The sequence below is a fragment of the Lates calcarifer genome, linkage group LG12, assembly GCF_001640805.2.
Source record: "Lates calcarifer isolate ASB-BC8 linkage group LG12, TLL_Latcal_v3, whole genome shotgun sequence".
NCBI lineage: Eukaryota > Metazoa > Chordata > Actinopteri > Centropomidae > Lates > Lates calcarifer.
The window spans coordinates 469,006-489,489 of NC_066844.1; the positions used below are offsets into that span (position 1 = coordinate 469,006).

General features: G+C 42.9%; 1 protein-coding gene and 1 long non-coding RNA gene across 4 annotated transcripts in view; both read right to left on the minus strand.

Annotated features, from left to right (window-relative positions):
• Nucleotides 1-3,313, minus strand: part of LOC127143132 (uncharacterized) — a 115,930-nt gene extending 112,617 nt beyond the window's left edge. The window contains exons 1-4 of the long non-coding RNA XR_007814339.1: nt 3,141-3,313; nt 1,829-1,886; nt 1,004-1,369; nt 724-756 (exon numbers count right to left, since the gene is read on the minus strand). This is a non-coding gene — a long non-coding RNA (uncharacterized LOC127143132). The remainder of the gene's footprint in view (nt 1-723; nt 757-1,003; nt 1,370-1,828; nt 1,887-3,140) is intronic.
• A 2,399-nt stretch (nt 3,314-5,712) lies between these two features.
• The window catches only part of LOC108884963 (metabotropic glutamate receptor 7), a 189,972-nt gene continuing 175,200 nt past the window's right edge, over nt 5,713-20,484 (minus strand). For 2 of the 3 annotated variants that reach the window (XM_051074565.1, XM_018679118.2), the window contains 2 exons: nt 12,788-13,034; nt 5,713-7,567 (listed from right to left, as the gene is read on the minus strand). In XM_051074565.1, the coding sequence (XP_050930522.1) occupies nt 7,518-7,567; nt 12,788-13,034 (297 nt within the window). In that variant the 3' untranslated portion in view covers nt 5,713-7,517. Of the gene's footprint in view, nt 7,568-11,629; nt 11,653-12,787; nt 13,035-20,484 lie in introns of all 3 variants that reach the window. The other variant, XM_018679119.2, reaches the window with a different exon arrangement.

Sequence of the window (20,484 nt, forward strand, 5' to 3'; positions counted from 1 at the left end):
ACTATGACTTTTTTGGTGATTTTTTGATGCCATACTATACTATGACTTTTTTTGACCATTTTTGATGCCATACTATACTGACTTTTGTTGACCGTTTTTGATGCCATACTATAGTATGACTTTTTAAGGTGATTTTTGACATTTTTTGACCATTTTTGATGCCATACTATATATGACTTTTTTGTGATTTTTGATGCCATACTATACTATGACATTTTTAAATGTTTTTTCATTCCATACTGTAATATGACATTTTTAAATGTTTTTTGATGCCATACTATACTATGACATTTTTTGACCATTTTTATGTCATATTATACTATGACATCTTTTGGCCATTTTTGAAGCCTTTTTATAATATGGCATATTCTTTTCAGTTTTTTTTTATGCGCCTTATTATACTATGGCAATTTTTGACATCTAAGTATACAATGACAATTTTGTTGACTATTACATCTTTCTTCTGATATTAGTAATTATTTTAAAAGTACATTACTTTTATTAATATAGATTACTATGATGTCATTAACATTATTTTTATGTTACAGATTACTTCTGGTATTACACTTATGTTACATACTTTTTGTGACATTCTGAGAGACAATTTAAGTGTCTCGGTTTTTACTAATTATATTTTAATAATGGAATAAATTGTTTATGTTAAGCTTTAGAAATATATTTTTGATCTGTTTTATATAGAAATAAAAAAAATCTTATCTTTACCTTTGGTAGATCCTGTTTTTTCTGTGAATTCAGCTGAAACACATAGAACCTTTGTTTAAAATGAGGTTTTTCCAAATACAACATTCATCAAAAATAACTACTCAGTACTCGGCATTACTGGTCATTATCTTTCCAATACTTTGCAGTAACAGCCATTTCATCCTTAAATTCCTCCTTTTCTTTCAAGTTTTCTTACAAAAACTATGTAAATAAACTTAATTAACAAGTTAAGCCTATTTTTTTGAGTTGGACAGTTGATGTAAAGCTGTTTGTGAATTACCTGGAGGACTCTGTCCTGGTCTCAAAGAACTTCCTCATCGTATGAAGACTCTCTGTGATCATGGACTACGTCTCTGTGATCACGGACAATGTCTCTGAGATTACGTACTATGTTGTTGTGATCATGGACAATGTCTCTGAGATCACAGACAGTGTCTCTGTGACCACTGACAATGTCTCTGAGATCACAGACAGTGTCTCTGTGACCACTGACAATGTCTCCATGATTGCAGGGCAATGCCATCGAATCGGTGACCCCTGTCTCTGCTGATTCTTGCGCAGGTCTCTACAAAGCATGGGACAATGTCTCTGATCATGGACAATGTCTCTGCGATCATGGACGATGTCATGGATGAAGTAGTGACACCTGGAGGAAATCAGAGAAACATACAAAGGAAAATAATCAATACACTACTACCTATTCCTCACAGTTTAACCATGATTTGACACAGATAAATATTCAACATTACAGCTGAACCACAACATTTAACAAACACTGTCTGTGTTTGTGTTGTTTATTATACTTCAGTAAAAAGTCTATTTAGTAGTTCTTCCACCACAGACGATCACATACAGAATCATTATTTCACATTTCAACCTTCTTCTTATTAACACATACTTAAAATGTTTTTGTTTTGTGTTGCTTTTGTTTAATGAAAAATAACCAAATTTACAAAGGTCTTATCAGCAGCTTATGTGAAAATGCTTTTAGTGGAGAAGTGTAGAATGGTTGTTATACATTGTAAAGATATTTTTAAAACACGCTTTGACCAACAGGTAAAATTAACACGTTTTTCAGACTGGGTACTGGGTTTCAGACACATACCTGTTGGTCTGTAAGATGATGTTGATGTTTCTGTTGATGAGCAGCTGAACAAGTCAACCTGGAAAACACAAGTACAACACCTGAAACACTGATTAAATAACTAATACAACATAGCCACTGAAACTTTTTACCACTAAAACCCACACCATGAAAACTAAACAATAAAGACTTGACAATTACAAATAAAACTTGACTGACCTAAAAAAGCAATAAGCAATGTAAAGAAATCTGAAAACAGAATTTTGACTTTAAAAGCTTAAATGTTGGTGTAATGATTTTTAACTGTAATCTCAGCTCATGCATTGTGGAGGGGCACAGAGTCAAAATGTAGTTTTCAAGCCTTTAACACCAAACTGAGCTCAATCAAGCATCAAGTCCAAACAAACAAATGACTAATCACCAGGGTGGGATGAGATCTCACAATATTAAAACATGACAATATTTAAAGTTTAGTTTTCAAGCTTGACTTTTACATAAAACTGAGCTCAAGTCAAGTATTAAGACACCACAAATGAATTTCTCATCACTACAACTGTGGGTCAATAGATAGCTATGGATAGATCTACGAGGACAAACAAAAACAACAGACAAAAAAATTGAGATGCAAAACAATCACAATGAAACAAAAAATAACCTTAAAGAAATGTAAAATGTTCAGGACACAGAACTACAGAGACGCAGTAAGAACGAAAACAAAGACACAAAGAAGCAGCTGACTATAAACAGATGTAAAACAGCCAGTAAAAGTTGCAACATCATGCAATGAGACCAACGACATGATAATCAGACAGACTAAACAGTTACCACCCTCCACAGCTCATGTCAGGGCCGCTGCAGTCACAGAAACACAAACACACGATAAAATCGACTACAAAAAGGAGAAAACCCCCAAAAGCATCACTAAAACATAAAGCTGACGCTAACGCTGACATACAGGTTTAAAGCAGCCAGGTACAGACACATTATAACATGACCACAAATAGACACAAAACGATGACACCGACACGACAGAGTTAAAATGACCAGGATGGAACACAAAGGTACAGAGATGCTAACTGTCGGTAAAGTGACTGCAAACAAACACAACAGGGATTTAAACCGACTCAGGAGCTAGTTGTGTTTTCACATGTCCACGTTGGGGATCCACAACTCATGTCAGGGACTCAAACACACTCTGACCCACGAGATATAGACGACTGAAAATGGAAGTAAGGTCAGAAGATGTAAATGATTAAAAGAGAGGCTAATGCTAACGCTCGCGCTAACGCAAATGCTAACGCTAGTCGCTAGCTAGTTTGCTCCGTAGCCTTACCTTCACGCCGCAGTTGTGTTCAGCGTCCAGTCTCACTGGTGTTCGACAAAAAGCAGCTCCATAGTTTGTTTTAACATCCAGGCTTCATCGGTGGTTCAGTTTTCTCACAGCACTGACAAACCGAAGTCATGGTTCAAACGGTGGTTTAAATCGTTTCTCCGTCTCTCTACGCTCCTCCCCGAAGGTCATGACCAATCACAACACACGACGCGACCAATGACGACACACGCAAGCCAACAACTACAGACAAAAACGCCAATTGGCCATCTTATTCTGTTCCGCCTAGCAACCGCCTCTGATTGGTCTTAAACTACATCAGGGATACCGATAAGGTCTGGATCATATAAGTTTTTTTATTCTCAAATCTGTGGTTTTAAATAAAACCGAAAGTGTTGCTCTTCATGTGGAACTTTCCCCCTTACACCTGAACACATCTCCTTCTATGTTTTCATACTCTCATCTGTCTTCTTGATACTTTCCTGGTCTGAAATGTTCAGAACATCTTTTTCTGAGTAAACAGTGTGAATATAGATTTACAGTCTGACATATTTTCTAAATTATTCTTCCTCTGTTTGTCCTTTGAGTACTGAATAGTACTTTGTTATGGTTGGCCCTTGTAGTTTTATTTATTTTTTGTCATTTATATTGTTTTTATTTTTATTTTTTGTTCCATTTATGGAAAGAACTCCTCAACATTCTACTTCCTGTTTCCTGTCCATGCTGTGTTTGAGGTCACAACAAATAGATATTAGATCTGTTTGTTAGACTGGACATTTTAAACAATGGAGTCTGGTGTGAATAAACTTCCAGGCTGTGAAAAGTCCTATAAAACATTAATCTGATGCATTGATTTGTGTTTCTACCCAGTTTTTGCTTACAACAGTTGTTTTCCCAGGACAGGAAGTGTTGTAGCACTTCTCATTAATTAATGCCAAAGTTTACAGCTCGGCCCAATTTTTGTTTTACAAGTATTTTTGTTCCCAGTTTAAAAACTTTTTTCTATTATTATGCGAGCAGAGAGAAAGTGCATTTTCCACTGCAGTGGCTATTGAAGGGCTTCGTCAGCATGTTTTCCTGCTGCTAGGCTATCAGAGCCCTAATGCCACCACTGGCATCTCATCCCTGCTCCCAGAAACACTAATTGGTTCGGCGGAGGCTAATCTAATTGGACACTGAAGGTTAGTTATGTGAATCCACACAGAGCCGCCCCCCGCTCTTATCTATCGCTCAGAAAGAGGCTCAGAGACGGAGGACGACAGTCTTGCTGTATCATTTCCAGGGATTCAGTATGAGAGGGGGTGAGGGGGTGAAGGGGGTGAGACAGGAGAATATATTCATCCTCTGTCTTCCGTCATATGATACTGAGACAGCTGACAGGTCACCTTGATGCGTCTCCTCAGAGGTGAAAGGTCAGTTAAGCTGGACTCTGTGGCCCGGTGCACAGTTTGTGTTTGCAGCTGTTCTTACTGTCGTTTCGTGCCTCTCTGTGGTTGGTTCAGTTTGTCTCTTTTCACTCATTTTACATCTCAGTGAAGTTGTGTTGAGTCTCTGTGTTGTCGTGTGTTTGTGAGTGTTTTGTGTCTCTCTGTGGGGATCACTGTGGTAATGTTGCATCTCTGTATTGTTACTGTGAGACATTCAGTGGCGGAAGAAGTAATCAGGTACTTTACATGAGTAAAAGTACCACACAGTAACACAGACATGCCAACAGATGGAGGCAGTGGTATTCCAGCAGCTCCCAGTAAAATCCCTGTTTTTGTCAGTGGAGTGTGGTAGTGATATATAGAGATGTTTCTGGGTTAATGAAGGTCTCTCTCTGGGCAGGGATCCGATCCATCCTCCTTCCAGTAGCAGCACTTGTACTCTCCCTGGCTCTGTTTCTGTGCCTGACCAGTGAAATAATAATCTGCCTCTTGTTGCTGCAGCTGCCTCTGAACCTCCATGTTTGGCAGAAGGCCAGTGTGAGTGGTCACAGGGAAGGGCAAACAGAACTCATTCACGGACCTCCCCTCGTCTCCATGCATTTATTCCACTCATGAAGTGGCAACTTATCTCAATGTTGGAGATAATGATTTTTGTAATAGTACAAGGACCAGGTGAGCGTGGCAAACACTGCGGCGTTATCTGTGCTGTGTGTTCAGGATCTGTAGACTTACTTTTATTGATGATGTTCGATGAAATCCTGGTGAAAAACAAGCTTTTCAGGAACCGAGATGGAGTGGTTCATTTTCTGAAATCACCCATGCACTTCAGATATTCTCCTTTTATTTATTCCCAACAGTTTTTTCACTGCCCATTCTCTGCACAAAGGGAACCAAGTTAAATCTCAATTAGAACAAAGAAAAGGGAAAAAGGAAATGGAGACAGGACGATTTTTTTTTCTTTTTTTTTCAGGCAAATTGTGATATTCTACAAATCCAGAAGCACACTGATTTCATTGTTCTGATGGAGGTCCATGTGTGAATGAAATAAATTGAATATTTCTCAAGGCCATTCAAGTGAAAAAGCTTTCTGAGTAAGAGACGAATACCAAACTGCTTTTTCCTCAGGGAATATATATATATAAAAAAAATAACCAAATGTTTTTTTTTTATTTCATGTTGATACATTCTTGGACAACACCACAGAATAGTTGCATGAGTGGCCAAATGTAAATCTCTCCCACAACATTGGCACATAAGCAGCAAGGGCAACATGAATATACCTAGTACAAACAGTAGAAAACATACATGCTTCCTTTTTTTAACAAGGATTTTCTTTTTTTTAAATATATATTCATCTTCTTCTCCGTTTCCCATAGTTTCCAGGAAAATAAGAAACCAATCAAAGCCATATTCTGCTGTGTGAGAAAGTATCAGAGGAAGTTAACGGTAAAGAAACAGAACGTGAAGAAAAAACAGTACAATTCAGAGCAGACAGGTGGAATCAACTGTGCTGTGAAGATTTCATTATTTTAAACTTTTTTTTTCTGATTCTGTTTCAACATCGAAACATATCAGGCATGCATTGACAACCTCAACATCAACACCTTTTGTCGTATCAGCAGTCCAGTGACGGCCGGACCGAAGGAGGTTCTCTTTATGTCGGCTACAACACGGTTAAGGGTCATCATCATCGTCATCATCATCATCGTACACCTACAAAACACTGCAGAAGTCGTCATGTATGTGTGTGGAGGAGGAACACACATGTTGGGATGGGAATGCTTTCATCATGGGACCACAAACATTTCAAACAGTTCAAACAAAAAGGCCTTTTAAAACACGACTGGTTTTTTTCTTCTGTTTTTTATCTGAAGCTTTACGTTCACGGCCAGCAGAGGAATCTGACTTTTTACCATGTCGGGCGACTGAAGTAAAGATTTCTGGACTCGAATGAACAGAGTGCAGACGTGTGATGTTTGGTTCGTTCTCTGTGGATGACCACGAGAAGTCTCAGAGAAAACTGGTGACTTCAGATCTTATTCCCAGTCCAGGCGACCTCATGTCTTATGTCCACTTTCGTAATCTTAAAATTTGCGTCACAAAGTCGTCTCAGTTTGTCCACAGTGTCAGGACTTTACAAACCTTTGTACTAAATAACTGTGTCGTCCAATTTGTCAGCAGGGATGCTGCGTTCATGGATCATCACCCAGAGATTTGACAAAAGTCAGATTCCACTGGCAGCGTGAGCAAAGCCCTCGAATCTCAAAGCGAAGAATATGGCTTTAATAAAAAACAATGTGCATCCAAGAAGCAAGAGCAAAATAGATTCATCATCGACGTCATAATCATCGTCGCCTTCGAAATAAAAACCAAACTGAAATCAACAACTAAAGTAGGCCAACAGATAAGCCATAAAGAACTACACACAGGTCGACAGTTTGGAGGAACAGTAAGAGACGAGAGGAGGCGGGCTCTGTAGAAAGGACGGCTGCTTCGTTTGACATCAGCAGCAGAGACGCAACATGGAGCCCCCTGAGCAACGTGCTGGTTCACGACAAGCCGGAGGCTGAGAGACGTCCGGCGCTGCGTCCTGCGTCTGTTCCCTCTACGGTTATCACAAACAAAAAGACTCAGGGTTTTATTTTTTAACTTCCCGTCACCACACTGTCTTTTTCAAACACCTCTTCACCCTCATCTCGTTCTCGCTTCTTTCTCTCAGACCGAGGGAAAGTCTGTCCCACAAGGCTTTGCTTCAGCGTCTGAAAATCTGTGGTGGGCACTGAAGCACATGAGACCAAAAAAAGAAAAAAGAAAAACCCAAAACCAGAACTTAAAAACATCCTTTCTTTCCTTTGTTTCTTGTTTTAAACAGGACAGGAGACCAGACATCTCCTGCTGTCATCTCTCTCTCTCTCCTTCCTTTCCAGTCTGTCGTTCTGATGGAGGAATGCCATTAGATCACAAGGTCGTTGTAGCTCACGTATTTCTTCTTTGCTGCTGGACCTGAGGAGGAGAAGCACAGATCAGCTTCAGTCTCTGTGGCTGCTGCTTTAGATGAAGAGCTGACTGTAGGTGATGACTGAGGTAAAATGAGACTTGATGAAGATTTTAATAAGACCTGAATTTTGAACTCTCAGACTGACTGACAGACTCATTACAGACAGACTCGTCCTTTCCTCTGTTGTATCTGCACAGGGATGTGAAGTGTTACGGGTGATGAGAGGTCATAACTCAGAGGCCGAAGCATCCACAGAGGACGAAACTGAGGGAATGTTACACAGGTATCAGCTTCTCTAAAGTAAGATCATGTTTCTCTTGTTAAAGTCACAACATCCAGCACAAAGCAGGAGGCCTCAGACTGTGGGCGCCTCCACCTGCTCAGGTTGAAGTTTGTTCAGGAGTCAGGCTAAGGATGGGCATATTTAATTGATTATTGATGATTGATTGCTGAGAATTTCGTTGATCATGTGGAATTCATCAGCCATGTGATCCATCACTAAACAGCCTGATATTATATAAGTCTGTCTATATATGTCAGATATTAACTGAGAAGGCCGAGCAGGCGTCGTCTGTGGTGTTCCCTTCAGTTATGACCCCCTCCCTATCTCCCCCCTGCAGCTCTGCCCCCCCCCATCTCTGCTTGGCCCCCGGTGTTCGTCTGCTGACAAATGGCTTCGAGCCAAAAGCTCATCATCCATCACTCGCAGAGATAACTGAGAAAATGGCAGAGTTTGCATATGAAGGCCTGAAGGTGTCTTTGTCTTAATGTGTCAGTTTCAGGTGTGACGGGTCCAAACCGTCCAATCAGGGGACGACGTCACAGCTCAAACTGCCCCGGGGTCAGTGTGAAGAAACGAGCGGAGTTCACTGGATGGACAGTAACAGTGAATGGTTTTCTTCCAGGATGAAACATGAACTGAAGGTAATAATGTCTGAATGTGGTCTGTGATCCATTTTTCTAAAATGTGAAAATTCACACTGGAGACTCTTCACCTGCTGTTACAGTATATTCTCTCTAAAAAAAAGATCAACTGCTAACTACAATTAGCATTCAGATAAAAAATGACTCATTAAGAATAAACGACAATTCATAATCCAGTCATGGATCTCTCTTTAGATTTTAGATTTTTTACATTTGATTTCATTTGAGACCTGAAGTGTTTAAAGCTGAACCTCATTAAAGAAGTCTAATATTAAATCAACTGGGCGTTTGGTGAAGGTATGAATAATACTGTTCAAGATCTTGAAGCCCAAACATGGCTCCAAAGATAAGGTGTGTTAGAGGTGATGAAAGTACAATAATATCAGAGGCTGAAAAAATATGGACACGCAGGATTTGAAGAAAAATATTTTTCAGGTTTTAGTTTGAGAGACACAAAAGGTTTGAACAAAACCTGAAACGGTGGCCAGAAGGATTCACTTGAAAATGTAACAAGAAAGAGTAAAAGGAGTTTATGGAGATTATGAAAATGTTCTGAATACAGACAAATGACTTTTGGAAGCATCTTTTAAGATTCATGCTCAGATATCTGCCAAATAACCTTAAAAACAAAGAAGTATTTAAAAACGTTTCGGGTGAATTCATTTACTGATGTCTCCAGCTCTCAGGTGAATTTCCACATTCATTCTCAAAATAAGACTTGAAGGGTGAGTTACACGTGTGGAAATGTTAGAGGCTAATCCCCAGAGAAATGAATGTAGTAGAAGTATTCCACCGGGGCAGAGCTTGGAAAAGGAAAGTACTGCTTGTAAGGATTCTTTCTGAGGGCAACCGAGGCTTTATGAGTTTTAAGAGATATATAGAAGCCTTTGTTGTATATGGAATCAGGTTTTGAAGAAAGGCAGAGAGGCCTATAAGAGTCGAATCAGAGAGATTTGGCCTTTGAAGAGCGGCTGAAGCCAGAAGAACGGTGAGAGATAGAAGTCTTTGTTGTGGGAGAATCAGCTGTAGGAGCAGAGAGGATGGAGAAGGAGAGAGGGCCATAAGTGCAGAAGAGAGATGAAGCCATCTGAAGTGACTGAGGGCTATTACAGAGAGGGGAGGGAGGGAAGGAGGGGGGAGACAGGAGGGGACAGCAGCAGCAGGTGAGGAGGAGGCGAGAGATTGAGAAGAGAGAGGATTTAAAAATCGAGTGAGAGAAAAACCAGTAAACCTGAGGGTGAGTGAGCAGACGGGAGAAAGAGAGAGAGAAATGGAGTGAGAAATGAGGAGGGAGTTGTACGACTGGATGGTCCCGGGCCAACAGATGGCTCTGCTGGTCTACAGGGAGTCCTGACTGAGCTGCAGTCTGCCAGCACATCTCCACCACTGCTGTGTCTGCTCTACCATGAACTCAGTCTGAATAGTCAAACAGGGTGGGGCCCACAGTCCCTGCGATGTTGATAACACACCAGAAAAAGTCCCCCGACACATATTAACGAACACAACTGATTTATGGGCTGTGACAATCAAGATCCCAAAGGCTGCACAGACTCTGACCTGCAGGGGCTTCATTATTTCTGAGTGGGGCTACAGAATTTAAATATACCAACAAACAAGGAGCAGATATTTGGCATCTGACCGTCAAGTTCAAATCTCATAAGTCTCCTAAAAACTTCTGATGATTCAGAGGTACTGCACACATACAATCAGCTTTTTATAAAGCCAAGCGTCCATCCTAATCTACTGCAGATTTTAACATTTTAACATCAGGCTAACATCACCAACAACAGCTAACATTAGGCTAACATCACCAACATCAGGCTAACATCACCAACAACAGGCTAACATTCAGGCTAACATCACCAACAACAGCTACATAGGCTAACATCACCAACAACAGGCTAACATTAGGCTAACATCACCACATCAGGCTAACATCACCAACAACAGGCTAACAGCAGGCTAAAATCACAACAACAGGCTAACATCAGGCTAACATCACCAACAACAGGCTAACATAGGCTAACATCACAACAGGCTAACATCAGCTAACATCACCAACAACAGGCTAACAGCAGCTAAAAAAACAACGACAGGCTAACATCACAAACAGAAGGCTAACATCAGGCTCATACAACCAACAAAGGCTAACATCACCAACAGCAGGCTAACATCAGCTAATATCACCAACAGCAGGCTAACATCAGGCTAACATCAACAACAGCAGGCTAACATCAGGCTAATATCACCAACATCAGGCTAACATCACCAACAACAGACTAACATCAGGCTAACATCAACAACAGCAGGCTAACATCAGGCTAACATCAACAACAGCAGGCTAACAGCAGGCTAACATCAGGCTAATATCACCAACATCAGGATAACATCACCAACAACAGGCTAACATCAGGCTAACATCAACAACAGCAGGCTAACATCAGGCTAACATCAACAAAAGCAGGCTAATATCAGGCTAACATCACCAACGGCAGGCTAACATCAGGCTAGCACCACCAACATCTGGCTAACATTGCTAACCACCCTGCCAGTGACTGACTGTAGGGGGGCTCTGTTGGACCACATCAGCAGGATTTTGAGAGAAACAAAAATAAAGTAATGATTGAATGGATGAATAATCACTTCTTGCTCTGGGCCCAGTGTAGCGCCACCTGTGAATCCTTCACAGAGGAATATCTCAACAGGTTGTTTCTGTGTCATGATTTCGCTCACTAGTGTTGAATAAGGGATTCAGCAGCGCGCCACATGGACAGTTTACGATGAGGAGACAGGAGCAGAGCAGTAAAAGCTGAGGTCTCAGGGGTCAAACGTGCCGTTAAAAAGTACCGTCCAAAACAGCAGCACCGGAGAAAGACTGTAAATCTGCCACTCAAACAGTCATATTACACTCTCCTCTCCCTCCTCATGTAAAAGTTATGAGTCAATTGAAAGATGGCGATAAAGAGCTGTGGAAGTTATTTAACATTCCCTCCACACTCTCCCGCCTCTGTCCCACTCAGATGTATTCCTCCCATCTCTCTCTCTCTCTCTCTCTCTCCCCCCGGACCTCCCCCCTCCAGCTTCCAGAGGAAAATGGATCAAGGTCAGGACAGCAAAGCAGGAGAAGATTAATTTGCTCTTACCTCTGATAAATTATGAAATTAGCCTGTCAGGGGGAGAAAAACATTATTTGGTGAGTTGTCCCTGAGAGCCCCAAAGGGAATCCCACAGTGAGGTGGTAATTTGATCACATTGCCATGTAATTTCAATTTGTGCACTTTTTTATTTCTGAGAACAGAAACACTTTTTAAATATATAAATATTACACTTGTGGTTTCCTGTGGAGTGAGCTGTATGATGTCCTTCACTCCAGAGAAAATGATGTCTTTGCATGCTTGTTATGCTCTCGTTGAACTGCAGAGTCTCGGTCATGGACATTTACCATGGTAGGAATTAGAAAACTGCTCAGAGTGTTTGAGCATCACAGAGATAAATACGTTTATAGACACAGATTATTTTATTTCTATTCCACACGCACCATGGTAAAATTTCATGAGAAGAAAAATGGACCTAACTCAAATGAATTCATTCTGTCAGTCAGATGTTCAGATTTATACCACTCTCATGTCTGCTTAGCATAAAGACAAGACAGGAGGAAACAGTTAGCTTAGCTTAGCACAGACAGGAGATGGAGCCTAGCTCTGTCTGAAGGAAACCACATCCATCTAAAACTATGTTCTATGTTGTTTTTTTCAGCATAAAAACTGCAGTGTTGATAGAGTTTTCTGTTTTAGAGAAGGATATTTGAGGAACTATTTCTTAGCATCATACTCACTGTAAAGACATGAGAGTGAAGTCAGTCTGAACCTCTGACTCTCAGAGAGAAGAGGCTTTCTCTGAGTGTTGCACTGTTCCTTTAAAGAAACTACATGGTAGGATGTGGACAGTGTTTCCTCCACTGAGACAGAGAGGAGTCTTTGTAATATTCTGCCCAATCAATAAAAACAAAATGGCTGCAACATGTTTTGGTTTGAAACACAACATGTGACAGAAACAACTTTTATTTTACAGCGTTTTCATGGTGTCAGTGGAGGAAAGGAGACGGACAGAGGAGCAGGAACAGTATTAATCCTCCTCCTTCAGTCAGTCCACGAGGGGAAATAAACCTAAGGTCGAATGAGTAAAATAATAACATGCTTTATTATGTCTCAATTGATTTCCAGCCCACTTTTACACTTCATTTACTACAGCCTATGTTAGAGCAGGACCAGTGAGGAGTTCATCTAACCCTCAGTACTTACTGTTGGGGTCCAGGTTCTCACACAGCTCCGTCTTGGCCTCTCCGTTGGGCCGGTCGCTGGCTTTGTGGGAGAGTCGGGACGACATGGTGGCGGCTGTGACGACGGCTTTAAAGGAGCGTTTCCTCTTCTGCACGTTGAGCTCCGGGTGGAAGATGATGACGTAGACTTTGGGCATGTAGAGCATCCCGAGGGCCACGGACGCACTCAGGTTCATGGAGATGGTCAGTGTGGTCGTCTGGATGTACAGCTGGGGAGGGAAAGAAGGGGGGGTCTGTGTTAAACCTCCTGTTTAAATTCTAGTCATCATCTAACGAACTCAGTCTGTTTCTGGGTCTCATCCAGCTGAATAACAGTGAGACAGAGAGCTGAACTCCTGACTGGGTTTATGAGCTGCTGAAGGAATGTGTTTTATTATCCTGTGTTCCTGACCCTCACCTACAGCAGCAGACAGCTGGGCCAAAGCATAAATGTTTTATGTGCTGTGTATATTGCACTTGCGTCCGAAGGCGCGGCCCTCTGAACCCAATACAGGGCTAATATGGGCCCAGGATGAATGCATTAAGAGGCCCGGCCGAGCTGTAATGGGCCAGAGAGGCTCTGAGCCCCACAGTCTGGGGGGGGTAAACCTGCAGAAACCTCTGTAGATGTTTTGTTTAAGTGGAGAAAACCAACTGTAATCTGATTACTTCAATGCATGTGGACATGCGTGGACACACAGAGACACACACACACACACACACAGTGCTGTATCTCTCATCAGTTCAGCTTCTCAATAAAAAGGCAGCAGTAGTTTTCTCTGATATGAATCAGTGAGATAAGATGACACGTCAGATACAGAAGAAACAAACAAGCAGAGGACTGAGGATTAATCTCATCACATCTGAGGGTCGCTTCATTTCTGCTGCGAGTCTGTGTGTGTGTGTGTGTGTGTGTGTGAGGAGGAGTGACGCTCACCTGATCTTACTCTTCTCCTCCTGTTGGACTTTACAGATTGTGTGAGATGAAACTGAACCAGGATCATTGATCCCCTGTGACAGACTCAGACCAGGACTACAGGTCTGAGTCAGCGTCTACAGCTCATTTACTCTGGTACTCCACGCTCACACAGACATGAGGTCTTGTAGTATTTCTGTGGCTGAAGAAGCTTCGTGCTCTGATTCAACCTGAAGTTTAAACACTTTCTGATATTTCCTGTCTTTCATCATCACTGATTTATGATGACATTTTCTTTTCTGAGTTGAGTCCAGCAGGTTGTCCATCTTTCATGTACAGTAGGATGAAGGATTTCAGGTACTTTAACAATTAACGTCATCAGTTAAAGCTTCTCTGCAGACGCACATGAATGCATCATTGTCTGTAAAACGGATCTGTTGGTGTTTTTTAGTTTCCAGATGTTCAGAGATTTTAATTTTCATATTTTGACACAATGAGAGAAAAGTGAGCTGAGGCTTTGTCCAGTGACTGAAGTCCTTCATTTCTATATCTGATACACCTCCTGTTTATTCCTGCAGACTCTGCAGATTCGCCGAGCACATCAACCAAAAGCAGTCATTATTAATGACGTCCTTCACTAATTAAAACAGCAGGACGTAGCTGCAGGGAGTCATTACCACGTCCTTCTACACTGTCCGACAGGAGACTGAGAGCAGTCACAGCATCAGCGACGTCCACTTCATCAGTCGTTATCTGTGACTGAAGCTCCAGTGTTCGTCAGCTTTTACAGACTCTGCGACAGCACCTCGTATCAACACTAAACCTACGTCCATGAGTCACTTTCACAGGTTTTTAAAGCTCCACAGCTCAGTGGAGACGTCGCCTGTTTAAACAGATGTTCTTTGGTTTTCATCGTTCCTGCTTACAACAGAACTAAAGCACAAAACAATGAAGTGATGAAGACAAAGCTCAGCGGAGTCTGATCCAGTCTCACACCTCAGTAAAACATCGATGTGATTTCAAAGAGGCAGAAACACTTTGATTAGCTAACTGTTGTTAAAGGCAGAGGTTTTCATATCCGCTCTCATCGCCTGTGTTTGAAGAGTTGTGTGTCAATTCGTCTCGGCGGGGAGCCGGGCGTGGGTGTAAATAAAGTCCATTAATTAGACTTCCCTGGGATCCCTAAACAGGGGGGAGGACTCATTATGACTCTGCTCTGGAGCGGTGACAAATACGAGTCAGTGTGGGAGGAGAAAAGGCCGCCACTCAGTTAGTCTGCTGCTGCATGCTGGGAAAGTGTGCCAAAGTTGGTGTTTACTATGGAAACAGTTACACACTGTGGATCCAGAGTTTTCTTTTAGAGCAAACAACTTCTGTTCCATCCTCCTCTGCTCCTAAGTAAATCAGCTCTGGGCTAAAATCTGTTTTCATCACGTCGGTGTCGGCTGAACGTACTCGCAGGAGGACACTGTCATCTCTGAAAGCAGCGGGAGCTGCAGCGCATTTGGCCTCATACAGAGACAAACAAACTACAGTAACAACAATTATGTAAGAGCACAATATCAGTGGTGTGGGAGTGTAATGATGTGTGTGCTCAGCTGGATGTCTGAAACATGAGGACGACTGCGTGAACTCCTGGGTTTCTCTGGGAAAACTGCAGTTAATGACAAACAGTGTGGAACGTGTCCGCTCACATTATCTCTGCTCAGCGTGTTCGACTTGTAAACATGAAAAATAAGAAAATCAACAGGCTGATGAATGAATGGAGACAAATGATCTGTGAGATATGAAGCAGAAAGAAACAATGACAGAGTTCAACTGAAGCTGGCAGACAAATATTTTACAGTGTTAGTCAGTCCAAAGGGCTGAAACATGCTCCTACACAACCTCCACAGATCAGAGCTGACACTCGACAGAGCACGAACACCAAACACAGGTCAACGTTTCAGCTTCCAGAAATCACAAATCACCACCACAAACTGCTCAGAAATATCTGGAGGAACACAACCCAGAGCCCAGATCCCAGTCTGACCGAGAGCAAGACAGATCCACGGAGCCCCCCCACCCCCAGAAACGTCGAGAGATCCTGAGATTTCTGCTCAGGAGGAGAATACGTTTCTGCTCGGGTGGAAACATCCAGATGTGCAGCAGGGAGCCAGCTGTGGCAGAGCGACGGTCGGACTTCATGTGTGACAGAAACAGAGAGAACAGAACAGACGGATGTTTCCTGACAGACCGGAAACATTAACAGTCAGGACGAAACTCTTTCTGATCAACATATTTCACTTGTTTGACTTTCTACATGTAGAAACTGCTCTGTGTGAGTGAGTCTGTGCATTAGAGAAGGAGCTTTATGGACCATTCAGACGCTAAACCTTCTCTGAGTCTGTCTGTCTCTGTCTCTTTGTCTGCCATCAGAGTCAGACCCAGCAGACAGAGAGGAAGGTTAAACCTTCACTGACGACAGCAGGAATTATTAAGATTATGATACATCATCATATTAGCATGCTGAGGTCCAGAGCTGATGTTTCCCAGTTACAGTGAAGTGAACTCATCAGGTGTTCACAAAACATCAGGAATAATGAAACCTTCATAAAGTGCTTTTACTTTGAAAATATGTCAGTGAGGACTGACTTCCTGTTCTGTCTCCAGGATCAATACAGGCTCAGATTTATGGTCTGGACTCAAACAGACAGGAAGAACCTGCTGTGTGCTGCTGTGTGTGACACTGCGTTAGTCGACTCTGAGTGTGTGTTGTGTTTTAAAGAGAAGATAATGAGGATGATCTCATCTCTCTGCTCTGGATAATCCAGCCTCTGTAATCTGAGGAAAGCCTGGAGCTGCAGCTGAACATGGCTCTGTATGTGATTTATTTTGTAGCTGCAGGTCAGAGAGCGTCCGTCACAGTGACGAGCTCTGCACGCTGCACGGATGTTGGACTGAATTTCCATAAAGGAACCTGTGTTCACTGACCTAAATACTGTTAGTCCTGCTCCAGCAGCGGATGACGAATGGAATATTCCTCTGTACATGTTCATGTGTGGGTCAAGGACCATGTTCAATATTATTATTCAGATTCAGAAACATGGCGTGCAGTAAATGAGCTAAATCTCTGGAGACGAACACAAACATCAATGATGCTTTTAATAGAAACTCTAATTTATTATGATTCACTGCAGAGCTGGACTGGAGCTGAGTATTATTATAGGAGCTAATTCTACTCCTCTGTAGTTCAGAGCACGTTCTCCTGCTCTACATTAACACTACAGTAAAATGTAAGGTTGTTCAAATTAGCTCCAGAATACAAGGTTGAAATGTAACTTACACATCAGTATTAATAACTGAGGAGCTTGTACTTTTAATACGAGGCTGATAATACTTTGAACACAGGAGTTCTCTGGTTTTAATAAATATTTGTTTCACAGTGTTCTAGTCATTTACTGTCTGAGCTGGTGGAAGGTCAAAGGTCAAAGGTGGAGAGGTGCTGAACATGACCACCAGAGGGCGACACCAGCTGAGTCCTGTCTGTCTGGAGGCCTTAATTAGTCTGTGAGCTGAGTCCCTGCAGGGTCTCAGGCGATGGTTAGTGACTGTTCCTGCTGTTCCACAGGGCAGAGAGTCTGTCCCTGAAGGCCACACGGTGCGTTCAGGTTGTCCCCGCGGGCTCTCACTGACATATAATGGCCGTCCCTGCAGGTGCTTGGTCGTCCCTCGGGCCCTCAGCGGCCCCCGGTCGATTAACGATCATTTAGATGAGCCTCCCTCAGGACCTGGCCTGCTCCAGTCAGACTGAGCGTCATGTGACCTGAGCGTAGCTTCAGTAGTTACCTCATGATGTCTGTCTCTACCTCCACCTCTGTGACGATCAGGTGAAGACGCAGTAACAGAGGCTGCACAGCGTCTGTACGACGACGCCGCGCAGGAAAAGAAAACCTGGTCATCATCAAGTGTCTGTCAGTGTTGAAACCAGCTTGAACTGTTTATAGTTTAATAATTTATTTTGGTTAAATTCAAAGGTAACAATCTCAGTCAGTGTCAGCGTTTTATTTCAGGATGAACTCAGTTCAGGGTGCTGAGAGTTTTACTTTCAGGAGGATCAACTGCTGCAACTTGACTTTTTCTCCATTTGTTCAAATGAATTGAACTCCCAGCCTCCTCCTCCTGCTCCTCCTCCCTTCTTCCCCCCCTGCTCCTCCTCCTGCTCCAGGAGCTTTCACCTGTTCCTCCAGTGACAGGTGATGTTCACAGTGTTGGAAAATGTTTAGGATGGAGAGAGGTGAGCAGAGGATTTAACAGAGACGTACGACCACAGCAGAGAGTTAATAAAAATGTTAAGCGATAGAAAGTTGTGAGTGAAAGATAAGTGGGAGAGAAAGACGGGTGAGAGGAGACTGATGGCAAGAGAAAGACAAATAAGAAAGAAGGAGGTGAAAGGATGACAGGGCCGAGATAGGAAGAGAAAGGTTGGCAGAGCTGAGTGAACGAGTGGGAGAAAGGAGGAGGAGAGACAAGTGGGAGAGTGGAGAGAAAAGGTTAAGTGGGATGAGACAGCAGGAGAATAGAGAGAGCAAGGACAGGTGGAGTGAGAGAGTGTAAATGATGAATGAAAGAGAGAAGAGGTGAGGAGTGAAAGGAGAGGAGAGGTTGGAAAGTTTTAAGAGGCTTCGGACGCGGCGGAAGATTGATGGTGGAGTCACAGAGGGTGGTTATGATAAAAAAAAAGATGGCTGAAAGAAACGAGGAAAGTGGAGAGAGACGTGAGGAGGGAGGGAGGGAGGAGGAGGAGGAGGGAGGAGGAGGGGAGGAGGGAGAGGGAGGAGGAGGGAGGGGGAGGAGGAGGAGGAGGAGGAGGAGGAGGGGGAGGGGAGGGAGGAGGGAGGAGGGATAGGGAGGGGGTAACAGAGGAAAAACATTCAGATAAAAATTCTTTTCAGAAACATTAAACTCTGTGATGGAGAATAAAACATCGTCTGTGTGGTTTCTGTTCCATCACTGACGTCTGTAGGTTTCTATCAGAGAGGGGGGGGGGGGGGGGGCAGTTACAATTACAGGCTTTAAATCTGCTCCTGTTTTCCTCCCCTCCCTCCCTCCCTATCTCCCTCCCCCGGATCTGCTGGAGCCTCCTTCACACTCTCTCTCACACACACACACACACACAACACAGTGTGAGAAAACACGCAGCACAATGATTAATGACATGGTCAGATATAGCTGCTCTGTGTGTGTGTGTGTGTGTGTGTGTGTGTGAGCTGTTGAAATGTGTTGTATAAGATTGTTGTATGTTTTTAGTTTGTGTGTTTAAATCTATTGACAGAAGATCAATCAGTAACTGTATTGATCATTGACTCTCACTGATTCAGTTGAACCAGTTGATCAGGAGTAAAATCAGCAGATGGATCAGTGCTGATGGAAATGATCATTAGCTGCAGCTCTGTGTTTCCTGAACTACACACACTGTAATCAATACAGAGCAGTTAGAGGACGGGGGGGGGGGGGGGGTTACATGGTGGTGTGTATCAGGCTGATCTGTATATGTGTGTTACAGCAGGAGGTGAAGTGATGGAGGCTAAACAGCTGCTAACCCCTGACCTCACACACATCACACACCTTTAAATCCACACTGTGTCTGACTCTGCCTCTACCACTCGAGTCTCCTGAACACATCACTGATACAAACACTGAATAAACCAGTGAAGAAACACAAACGTCTCTGTTCTGTGGTGATTAGTCCAAATGAAAGTGCAGCAGTGAGAGTCGGATGTTTTCAGGATTCAGTTTCAGGACAGACCAGACTTCTCTGGACGCCTCAGTGCAGGAGGGACACGACCACCAGTCCACCTCCGTCTGCTTTTCTCTCTGTCTCTGAGTCTTTCTCTGAGTCTCTCCATCGCTCCAGTTTCAACATGTTTTCATCTCTTACATCAGAAATAATCTTCATCATCGTCCTCATTGTCTTCGCATTTTACATTTCTCTCTTTCATCTGCTTCTACGATGCATCGAGGTGCAGACGTGGACGAGTCCACTTCAGCCTCCTGATGTTACTTGTTGATTTTCTGGCCTCGGCTGGAAAATAAAGTCCTAAAGTTCAAAGTGGCCTCCTGTCACTCATCAGTGAAGATGCACAGCTCTGCCGTCAGGACAAACTGACATCATGGTGAATAATAACCCTGCGTCCTGCGACCTAAACGACCCTACTGTTCAGGTGGTACCAGGGCTTCGTCGTCATGGTAACAGTCTCCGTTTGGTTCAGTTCAGGTTTGGGTTCAAACTGGTTGTGAAACGGTCACAAAGAAAAGACGACTGCCGAGGTCTCCTCCACCACCACTTCCTGCTGACGTCGACGTTCTCGCTCTTCATACTTGGTCATAATTACTCCGACCACTAGATGTCACTTAACAACCAGCTGTAACTGTGGGTCCTAATAAACGACCTCCAGGTTCCAACAGAACACAACTTCAACTTGAGCTCGACACCTCGAACAGCAGAGAAACCTCAGAGAAACACAGATACAGTAAGAGGCTGCAGAGGTGAATAACTGTGATTTATGTGAGGCTGCTGCACAGCTGGGCCCCGACCACAAGGTCATGTTCCCTACCTCTGCAATAACATGAAATACAACCTCTGGACCACAGGCAGCAGCTGCACCCCTCACACTGTGTGTGTGTGTGTGTGTGTGTGTGTGTGTAGTATCCAGCAGAGCTCAACACACTGAAAACACCTGAAAATAATTTTCACCAATTTGACAAAACATGTTCAGAGTTTA